Source organism: Silene latifolia, chromosome Y, assembly GCF_048544455.1.
Source record: "Silene latifolia isolate original U9 population chromosome Y, ASM4854445v1, whole genome shotgun sequence".
NCBI lineage: Eukaryota > Viridiplantae > Streptophyta > Magnoliopsida > Caryophyllales > Caryophyllaceae > Silene > Silene latifolia.
In genome coordinates, this window is record NC_133538.1 from 444,082,056 (window position 1) to 444,093,917 (window position 11,862).

Below are 11,862 nucleotides of genomic sequence, written 5' to 3' on the forward strand. Positions count from 1 at the left end.
ATTTGAATCTTCAAAGTTTGAAAACAAATCTGAAATTTTAAGTCACAAATCCACATTGATTAATCCTCTAGATTTGTGCATTTGCTTTTTACTGAAATGGTAAGTTGAACTTGTCAAAGTTTTAAAGCTAGAAAAGTTTTTTGTCAATTTTGTAAAGTTTCACATGTTGAGTGTTTTGGGATAAGTTTTCTGTTTTTTATCAAAGACTTGAGCCCCAAGCCTAAAGCCTAACACTTACCATCATTCAAAGGCTACTAATTTTATATTGGATTTAATTAACCTAAGTTGTATTTCTTAATAATCAAATCCATTATAAATAGAGTGTCTTAGTCTCATTTATTTCTTAAGACTTTCCAAAGCATTTATTGTAAAACCTTGCAAATCATTTGTGCATTTAAAGCTTTGTTCTTCAAGCATTTGCAAAATATTTTTCAGATTTTAAAGTCTTCATTTGTTTTCGAAAAGCTGTAAACCTCCAAGTATCAGTTCGCTGTACTGTAACATAATGAGTTAATTCCATGATTCTCGTGTTAGGTCTTAATTGTAATTTCCATCTTCATTAAGTGAACTTTTGAGATTCAAATATTCTGCACACCTATGAGATAGAACACATAAACTCTTGAAGCGGAGTAACTTTAAGTTTGAGTGCAATCGGAGTAGATTGGCGAGTTATTTTCATTGTAAGGGTTTAGTAGTTTGATTAAATTTCTAAACAAGCAATAAAATAACGATTGGACGTAGGCCTCGGATTAGAGGCTGAACCAATTTTTAAATGTCGTTTGTTTGTTCATTTACTTTTACGTTCTTTCACTTTGCTATTTCTCGTTTATATCTAATCAAGTTCGGTGTCACAGTCAGCTATACTGTGACATAAAACGGCTGTACCATCTTGTGAACTTACATTCTATTATGTTTTTCAAGGTTTGTGCTTTAAGGTTCTTTACTTAAGTTATCAATTAACTAAGTTAAGAACAAAATTTAAAAAGGTACACCTAATTCACCCCCTCCCTCTCTTAGGTGTTTATCGTTCCTAACTCTTCAATGGAGGATGCTTTGAATGCAACTAAGGTATTCTGTTTGCTGTATAACATTGATGGAACTGTTTGAGTCTTTCTAGCTAATGAAAAGACGTATTACGCGTGACATGAAACATATGTCAGCTGCTTTTCCGTTTACTAACTTTTGTTTGTGTGAACGAAAAGATAGGACTGGCTCACATTATCACCTTTGCATTTTCCTTCTATTGATTTTCTTTATGGTGTTATTACATACTCCGTATTATTTTATTAGTCTTACTGTATTATAGTTGTGTTTGAGCTGCTGAGGATCTCAGATCATTTATTGCAGGCGGCCATCGAAGAAGGCGTCGTAGTTGGTGGTGGATGTGCCTTTTAAGGCTATCACTGAAGGTTGATGAAATCAAAGAGCAGCTAGAAAATGAGGAACAAAAGGTAATTCACTTCTTGTGTAATAATAAATTCCTATTTTGGATACATTGTTTATAAACCGCGAAAAATCAACTTTGTAGCAGCACTGAAGATTATTTTGCACTTCAGCCTTGAATAAAGATTCTGTGTTTTGTACTGAGTATAAATGTGCTTGCACAGATTGGAGCTGAGATCTTCCGACATGCACTGCCGTACCCTATAAGGAAGATAGCAGAAAATGCAGGGGCCAACGTCCGTTTGGTTGTAGAGAAGGTCCTTTTGTTAGCATTTTGTATCTTTGATGCAATCTATTGTGTTTCTACTGTAAACTCTTTCTTCTAAACTTGAGGATACCAATTCTGCAGGTCCTTGGCAATGACGATTTCAGATACGGGTACAATGCTGCAACTGGCAGTTATGAGGATCTTATGGAATCTGGGATTATGGACCCGACAAAGGTACATTGGCACAGTGCAAATATGACTTCTGGTTGTCGGTCACTTAGCTTCCCCTTTAGCCTGACCATATTTCACCACCGGAAATGACTAAAGGAGTACTGAAATGGCACATACTTTAACATTGGAACTATCGAGTATTCTAAAAATATGTTCGTAATTGCTATAACCTGAAGCCAGCAGGGCCGTCCCTGTAGTTTTGGGGGCCCTGTGTGAAATATTCAAAAGAGGCCCCCTATCATTTTTTTAAAAAAATTGGAAAAATTTAAAAAAACGTATCTTAAAAGAAGAATTGTTTATAGTTAATTTATTTATCATTTCTAGAAGAAATTGGTATATAATTACAAATGCCTTCATAATCACCAGCTACATTTAAGTGGCATAGTGGTTCGGTAAACAATATAGAACAATATAGAAGCTGCAAGAGCCAAGTTCGATTCCTTTGTTGAAAATTTTTCAATAAATAAACAACCTTATTAAGTTAACAAAATGTTAACATGGATGAAGAGTCAAACACTAGATCTTTGATGATGTATAGTGCACCTCTTACCACTGAGTCACGGTGAATATTATGCTAATATGACGCGCTAAATTAATTATTATCCGCTACAGATATGTCATGCGATTGGGTCCTTTGAATCCAGGGGCCTGTGCGGCCGCACCGCTTGCATGTGTCCAGGGCCGGCCCTAAGGCACCATGCAAAAGAACTCTTGAGAACAATGGATTGCATTGAGCGATTTCCTGAGTTTGCTCAATGTAAGCTTAGTTAGGCTAAAACGTTGAAAGATAAAACATTTAAACAATACGAGTGATACTGCAATTAACTTCACGTTCACAGTTCAATTCTTACCTTTTGCTTTCTATTAGGTACTAACTTTTTACTCTCAATGTAATTTTAAGAGAAAATTGTTGATTACAGCCTTTTAAAAATCACTTTTTGAAAATTACAGCCTTATATAATTTTTTTTGAAAATTACATCCAAAATATTACTTTTCTTCTAAAATTGCACCAACTTGAGGTTTTTGGTGATTTTTTTATTTGATGTTTTTATGATGTATCCTTTATTATTTGAGAGCCTCTTACCCGCATTTCTTACCTCTCCTTGACACAAACCAATTAATCACCCCAAACATCATAAAAACATCATCAAAATTCACCGAAAACCTCAAGTTGGTGCAATTTTAGAAGAAAAGTAATATTTTGGGTGTAATTTTAAAAAAAAATTATATAAGGCTGTAATTTTCAAAAAGTGATTTTTAAAAGGCGGTAATCAACAATTTTCTCTAATTTTAATGATGTCTTAATATTAAGACGTAGTTTTCGCATTTTCATTGGAAACTTGAGCAGGTAATTAGTGTAAACAATAATTATAGGATCTTGATTGCAGCGATAATTACTGATAGATACATACATGGAGTAGTCATTAGATCTGATGAGGAGATTTCTTAAGAACAATAAGAAGATGAATCCTAATGTTTTGCCTTCTCCTACCTTCCTTAGTTTCTAATTCTCTTTCTGTGTTTTTTCACTCAATTAATATGAATTAGGTTTAAACCACAAACAGGTGTGATCTATTTATATAGGTGGCAGGAGGGGCTTAAATAGATAAGCGGGCCTAATATGTTAATGGCCTGTAAACATTAACCGTAATCCACTTATTCTATTACTCCCTATAAAAAAAACCCGAAACATTATTTCTAACCGTTTCTAATTAAAGTGACTGACATCAGTAATTAGGTCCACATAATAGAAAATTAATAATTCTTACATTCTCCCACTTGGACCATATTACTGACCGAAACATAATGTCACGCATAAGTAGAACCATAAGACGCGTAAGCGGCTAAATGAACACATAATGGGTTTGTCTTAATTACCCTAGTCATTCCGAACAACTGGTTGAGTCATGGCGGAAACACTACTATACAAGAGAAGTGGTCCTTCCATGTACTACGAACCGATCGTTTAGTATAATCAGATTGTACAAGCAGCAAACATAATCCCCGATAATGTCCTTGAGGAAAAGAACTGATTCTGTTAATCGTGCAACAACAATGTATACAATAACAATAATACGATACAGAAATTGTTCAGAAATCATCATCATAAGAAAACATAAATTGATTAATCAAAACATAAGTGTCATCATTACAAAATACTAGCAGGATCCAACATAAATGAAAAGCCTTAATGATTATCCTCCAGACCCATAACAGTAGCATGCTTCAGAAATGTCTTTGGAGGTAATCCCTTAGTCAAAGGATCTGCTATGTTAGCACTAGTCATGATGTGCTCAATTGACACAGTGTTTTTCCGAACTTCCTCCTTAACTGATAGGTACTTCATTTCCATGTGCTTTATTCCTTTAGAGTACCTATCATTTTTCGAAAAGAAGACAACAAGGCATTATCACAAGAAATTTTCAAAGACCTTGCAACGGAATTCATAACGCTAAGCCCTGAAAGAAAGTTCCGCAACCATAAAGCTTGAATAGTAGCCTCAAAGCATGCTACAAATTCAGCTTCCATAGTGGATGAGGCGATAATTGTTTGTTTAGCACTCTTCTAGGAGATTGCTCTCCCAGCCAAAGCAAACACATAACCAAAAGTGCTTTTCCTTGAGTCCACACACCCTCCAAAATCTGAGTCAGCATATCCAATAACCTCAAGCTGATCATTATGTCTATAAGTGAGCATTTTGTTCATTGTTCCCTTTAAGTACCTTAAAACTTTTTTAGCCGCGCTCCAATGTCCCATTCTAGGATTGGACTGATATCGACTCAACATACCCACTGCAAAACTTATGTCAGGTCTTGTACAGACTTGTGCATACATTAAGCTTCCAACCAGAGATGTATAGGGAAAGTTTTTCATGGCATTTCGTTCTAGTTCAGTCTTAGGACACATACTCAAGCTGAACTTATCCCCTTTCTGAATAGGAACATCATTGGGATTACATTTTACCATATTAAATCTTTCTAAGACCTTCATGATATAGGCTTTCTGAGACAATTCTAATGTCCTTTGTGATCTGTCTCGAGATATTTCCACCCCGATCACATAGGACGCCTCTCCCATATCCTTCATCTCAAAGTTGCTTGATAGAAAATCTTTAGTTTGACGTAGTAGTCCCAAATCATTGCTCGCGATAAGTATGTCATCGACATATAAGACCAAAAATGCAAACTTACTCCCACTGATCTTCACGTAGATACACTGATCAACAGTGTTTTCTTGAAACCCAAAGGAGGTAATGGTATTATGGAACTTAATATACCATTTCCGAGAAGCTTGCTTAAGCACATAAATGGATTTCTTTAATATACAGACTTTGTCCTCTTTGCCATCAATAACGAAGCTGTAACACCCTCATATTCAGAGGAGCCTTAACTAGGCCTTCCTTAGCATATAAGGGCATTACCATCTCGGTTGCCCGAGGACAGTAATAATGAAATGTCGATAAAACAACTATTGTGTTATATTACAAGTGATTTAAAACCAACTGACGATATAAAAGATACAACTCAAAGGCTACTCGCTATTACTATCAAATCTCGTGAAGACTCATCCGTGCCCGGACTCCAGCTATCAACGATATCAACACCTGCTAAGACAGACTGCTCACCATAAGGGATCACGGCAGACACATAAACAACAAGACAACCACACAAGGTCAGTACTAAGATAAAACAAGACAATATCAACAACATCTATCAATACAACATAACACAATCGGTCACACACACAATCACACCCACTCCAATCAATCTCCGTCACCGACTGTCCACTGGACCAGCCCTGCCAGTGGGGGACCGCAGCCGTTCTCACCTAAGCCCCGCTCATCATACCGAGCGATAACCCTGTCCCATTAATGTGCACATCCCCTCCCGTGGCGGGTTCCACGGAGGGCGAAACTAGGGCGTGAAGCCACTCCCGCAAGTGACTCCACTCAGCCGAGAACGCATCTCGAGAACCAGAGACAAACAATCACAAACCGCTGAAATACAACAACAACCAACAACCGCATATACACTGCCACACAAACACAACCACAATATAACAACAACGACACAACAACCGACATACTAGACTATCCACAGAAACTGAGTAAGCGAACCTACCTTTAAGCAACTGCAACCAATCCATGCCAACATACGACACATCCAGCAATCAAGCAATACCTATAACCACCACACAATCATCTAGCACTACCAAGCAAACCCTAACTGCAAAGACAAGGATACGGATGATGATGACGACATACCTACAAGGAGAAACCCGGCAAAAAACCGCTTCCCGACTCAAGTTACGCTCTCCTAGGGCACAAGAACCTTAAAAGGATTCCATGGAGGTTTTATGGTGAAGGGAAGGGAAAGAGGCAACTAAAGGATTGAAGAAATGAGGCGGAAATGATTTGCGGATTTAACAAAACGCGATTAAAAACCCTCGCTGAAAACCCGGTACTCGATCGAGTGTCCCACATACTCGATCGAGTGACCCCCTACTCGATCGAGTAACCACGCTACTCGATCGAGTAGCCTCTACTCTATCGAGTACCACACATAACTCGCAACCCAAGATAGTTTTGGCACGCACTTCTAAGGACTATTAACGCTCCCAAGGTCAGTCAACGCTGGTCAAAAGGTCTCTAAAAGGGCGGGTATTACAGTCTTCCCCCCTTAAAAAGAAGTTCGTCCCCAAAGTTCAACTCACCTAACTCAAAGCACAAGACACGGGAACACAACGACATCACTATCCTTTTGACACAGGTCACTACTCCCCAGATATACCATTCCCCTATGTCATCATCATCAACTGTCACTCTATATAGGTCGACTCATACAAGATATTACTTGAAATACTCAACACACTACGAGTTTTTAATCTTCTCACTTAGCAACCACCAACAACGCGTAGCAACTACCATCAACGCGAAACATGTCACTTTAGCACCACTAAAGTACTCAACAACGCGATTTTATTACGACACATGGCACCACGACTATCAACTTCCACTTCGACGCACGAATTACCCAATGACTAAGGTAACCAATTACAACTTCATACAATAAATGTGGCCAAAGTAACAGAGAACTTTGTAAATAAACAACAAAACATTATAAACGAACAACAACATAATTTCAAAATCAGCCTTTTTATTTTGCGACATTACTCTTCCCCTCTAAAAGGAACTTCGTCCCCGAAGTTCACCACCAAATTACCACACATGTTACCTATTACTTGCATCGTAACATAAATCAAAATCATATTATTTATTGTTGACATTACTCATATTACTCGTACAACTAGTCAATCATAAAGATATATACAACCCTATTCGAACAATTAGTCACCGCCAAGCATGTATAAGTATATCATTTGCATTTGTATGTATATAGAATCCGGTGAAATACCAATTGTAGACAAAACGGATGTAAAATGAATGCAATAAGAATAACAACAACTTCCCTATTCGTTGTAAATACGCCTTTAAAACCAAGCACGACCTACAACAATTGAAATGAATGGTCCAAACATGTTACTACTCATTAATAACCATGTTAAACACCAAACATGCAATTATATAACAATTAAACAATTTTAATTCCTCAAAAGTTCCTGTAACAGTGCTACTCGATCGAGTAACTAGTGGTACTCGATCGAGTGCCCGCTACTCGATCGAGTGTCTTGGTGTAGATACCTCATTTCTGCACCTCCCGCAAACCACCCGGTGATGATTGGGCCGCATGTTTGATTCGCGGAACGATTTGTGACAGTTCGTAAGATTGTCGTCAAGTGATTGCTCAAATATTAAATGTCAACCTCTTAGTTGTCATCTACGTCCCGATACGGTCGTTTTGGCAGTAATTAGAGTACATTCGAGTCCGGTCAAAAACCGTCTCCATTTTCTCGATAATCAAGTTAAATCCCGAGCTGAATATTCGAATGTTCCTGGATATTTCTATTCCATATTTCATAAATTCTATCTTTTGGCAAATAATATCCCGTAATATTCATAAAATAATCGAATTATTTCCGTCCTACCATAACTCAAACGCGAAATCTTTCTTCAAATAGAGGAAACCTCCTCGGGAATAGACGCAAGAGTCTTTGCGCCTCTTCCAAGAGACGCAGATGGCTCGCCGCGCTCTTCCCAGGCCCTTCTTTGCATGTCTTACGTATCTTTTTTATCATATCTTTCCGAGATTCACTTCCATAGAGTCTCTGAAACCCTATTCCTCCGCGTGATTAGTATAAATAGGAGCCTTCGTTCCTCATATTTCTCACGCGAGTGTCCGCCCTTCTCTTCTCCCTTTGCATTCTAGACTTTGTTCTTACTAATTGGTGCCTACGTGCTTGGACTTCTGACCACGTAAGCTCGGATCCTTCCGGGTACCAGCCTCTCCGTTGCATGACCGACCAATTTGACCAACTACACTCAATCAACATAAATTAATCAATCGTTTTCCTCTTACGAGGGCACTCTCTTTGCATTCGCGTCGAGCATTCACTAGTCAATATCTTAGTTCATCTCGTTTCACAACATGTAAGTCCGAGGGTGTATAATCCTCTTTTATTTATTGTATTTTATTTATCGTATCATCGTTGTAAGATTTATGTCGAAAACACCATTAAAACCGATTTCCAAAACCGTGCTTTAAGACTCGTTTTTGCGGATTTCCAGAAGAGATGACGTCGAGAAAAGACGCAAGAATCGCCGCGCCTCTTCGAAGGAGCGCAGCTCCGCCGCGCCTCTTCGTGAGGGGCCGCCGCAGCTTCCTCGCTTCTTTTCTTCTTCTCTTCGTCCTCTCCGTAATTCGTGTGTTTGTTATTTGTTTCGTTTATTTTCTTTAATTCTTCATCACAATAGTTTAATATTCACATGTATATCGTATCATAATTCATCATTCATTAATATGTTCAATTCATCATAAATCCGACTTAAATCCCTTATAATTCATATTTACGGGTTTTCGTCATTAAATTCAAACCCGGTTTTAGAGATTCAATTTGTTCATATTGAGTTTCGAATTCGTCATTGATATAAATTTCATCTGCTTATTCGCATATTCGTTGTATATCCGTCATATTTAGCCTAATTGACTTATTTCAACAGAGAACTCATTAATTTTTCCATCATAATTTCATGTAAATAATCCGTTTGCATCCGTCTCATCCATGTTTATCGCTTTCATGACCATCATTGACATGTAATAAAAGTATTAATCACTTTCATCCGAGTAAATAATTTAATCGATCTATAAAATTACCAATTAACATTAACGATTTGCGCTTCCGGCTTCATTAGCCTGAATCTCACCCTTGAAATGTACGCAAAGAATCGCCGCGCCTCTTCCAGAGGGCGCAGCCTCTCCGCTACGCTGTTCCAGATGATTTCTGTCCCTGAACTCCGTTTATGCCTTGACCTAGTTTAATTAGTCCACGTATTAACTAACTAATATCCGTAATATCGCTAATTCCTGTTCGTTAATTTATTTCTTTTTATTCTTTTATTCTTTTTCTCAAATTATCCGTTTTAAAGGTATTTTCGACATAAATCGCCTATTCCAATGTAATTAATGTAATTTTCATTATTGTAATTTATGATTATTGTATTTCTTTTATTACTTGTATGTTTCCACATGTAAATCAACATTAAATTCCAACTTCGACCCAATTGTATGCTAATTACGTGTCAACCGACTTAGTTAATTCTCACATGCTAGGATTAAAACTTGGATGTTGCATTGCATGCATATAACCGACGATATATCAAGTACGAATAACTTCCCTAATCATTAGTAGAGGCCGCTATCGAGGCGGGCGGGATTAGGTGTTCGATCAAAAGAGCTTCCTAATACGTACCCTCACCCCTTACTCCGATCTCCGTGAGCACCCGTGTTCATTGGCATCCACGAGAGTCATTCTAGACATAGAATGCTAAGGGTAACGATTGCTTAGTGTTCATGTCACTACTTTGTGTCTTGACATGACACGAGGTATTCGAACGGTTCCAATTTCCCATAAAAATTGGTGGCGACTCCTTACAAAATGCAAACGCTTGTTTTTCGACCTTCACCAAGCGCCCCGTGGGCGGCCCGCTGTCCACGCTTTGGCGACTCACTGGGATAATACACTTACGTGTAGCCAAGGGTGAAACTTGAACAAGGTTAGGGAATAAGTTTATACAAGACAATTGTCGGTTTTCATAACTCGGTCTTCCTAGACCGTTTAATTCGGCCTTCCTAGGCCCAACCCAACCCATTCGACCAATCGTCCCGTCTAAACGGTCCTAATTCTTATTTGGGCCTAAGGATGGATAGCGATTGACGTCATCCATACCATGATGCTTACTCTTGTTTGTATCAAGGGCCTTCACTACTTGAGAAATGGACTAGGAATCGGCCTTACTCTTGTTTGGCACGAACCTCTCCACAGACTTCGGGTTTGATGGTTCGGTATGGCAACCTACCCTTTAAACCAAAACCCTTCTAAATGCACTCAAAGATCCCATTATAATGCCTGTATAAGTGTGTAAACCCTACGTGATCACCATTTCTAAACAAAACCATGACGAATTTTCAAAAAAATCAAAATCCTTATTTTCAAACAAGAATTTCGAAATAGGGCCTTCAATTAGCGCAAAATCCGGTCAAAACTCCGTCCGATTGTCGTGTCAAAATTCGGGCCACAAGCCCATTTCAAACCTCACTTCGAGTCCACTCCTACAACTACACTACAGTTGACTAGGACACACATTTTCAAAGACCTTGTCTTTCTTCAAAATCCACTCAACACAAGTGGCACACACCCACTTCACGAGTCAAAACTTTTCCTCTTTTAGCAAGTGTGATAGAATGGTCGATCGTGTTTTGATTTGTCGCCGATCTCTTATCCAGCTTTCCAAGATGCCCTGGATCAAGCGATGAAACAAACCTCCAAAGAAATTCAAGAGAGTAATGATCGAATCCTAGCCGCGCTAGCCCAAATGCAAATCACTCAAGAACAAACCTATGACCGCCTTGAACTTATCGAAGGCCGTATCTTTGATGTAGAGGGAAGGTTGCCTCCCCTTAAAGGTGAAGTACTACGTTTTTCCGATGACGAGTCTAAAGATGAGAATCCTATCATAGGAACAACTGCAGCCGAGAAGAGACTCCAATACCTAGAGGAGCAATTGATGTACCTTAAGGGGGATAACATTTATAGGGAAAACAATCGCAAATATGAAGCCGTCAATTCCAAATTGCCAACTAACTTTAGCATGACGGATATCCCTAAGTTTAAAGGACATGAGAACCCTTTGAACCACATCCGCGCCTTCAAGGATTAGATGTCTATCAAAGGCATCAAACCCGAGATGTTCTTAAGGATCTTTCCTTCATCTCTTGACACCATTCCGAAGCAATGGTTCTACACTTTAGATCACAAAAAGGTCGCTGCTTGGGAAGACGCCGCAATCGAGTTCTCGAAACAATACGCGGATAATGCCGAGATCCAAGTCAACATGCGTACTCTAGAGGTTCTTACCCAAAATGACAAAGAAGGATTCACCGACTTCCTAAGTAGGTGGAGGAAGACTAGTACTCAACTAGTTGAACGCCCGGATGAGGCTACTCTTGTGGAAAAGTTTGTGGATAATCTCAAGCCCATATATGCCAACCATTTGAGATATCAAAACATCAAGACTTTCAAGGACTTAACTGTACTAGGGACGCGAATTGAAGATGACATCCGTAAAGGACTCTTGTCCAAAACGGTAGGTAGAGGATATCAAGGGTCCACAAGTCGTTCATACGGCTCTACTAGCAAGACCGACGAAGTCAACCTTCTCGAGCCATCCAAGAAAACTACTCCACCAAGGAAATTCACAAACCTTGGGGATACGTACTCCAACGCTCTAAAAAGGTTAATGAAACAAGGTAAACTCCAACCCATTGGACCTACTCCCGAACCCGAAAGGAAGTCCAAATTCTGG

General features: G+C 38.8%; 1 protein-coding gene across 1 annotated transcript; it reads left to right on the forward strand.

Moving 5' to 3' along the window:
- Window positions 1-1,041: 1,041 nt before the first annotated feature.
- On the forward strand, window positions 1,042-1,972 carry LOC141632711 (ruBisCO large subunit-binding protein subunit beta, chloroplastic-like). The gene is made up of 5 exons (XM_074445230.1): window positions 1,042-1,068; window positions 1,118-1,184; window positions 1,348-1,451; window positions 1,608-1,700; window positions 1,793-1,972. Exons 1-5 carry the CDS (start codon window positions 1,042-1,044, stop codon window positions 1,970-1,972), a joined length of 471 nt encoding a protein of 156 aa, XP_074301331.1.
- Window positions 1,973-11,862: the final 9,890 nt, after the last annotated feature.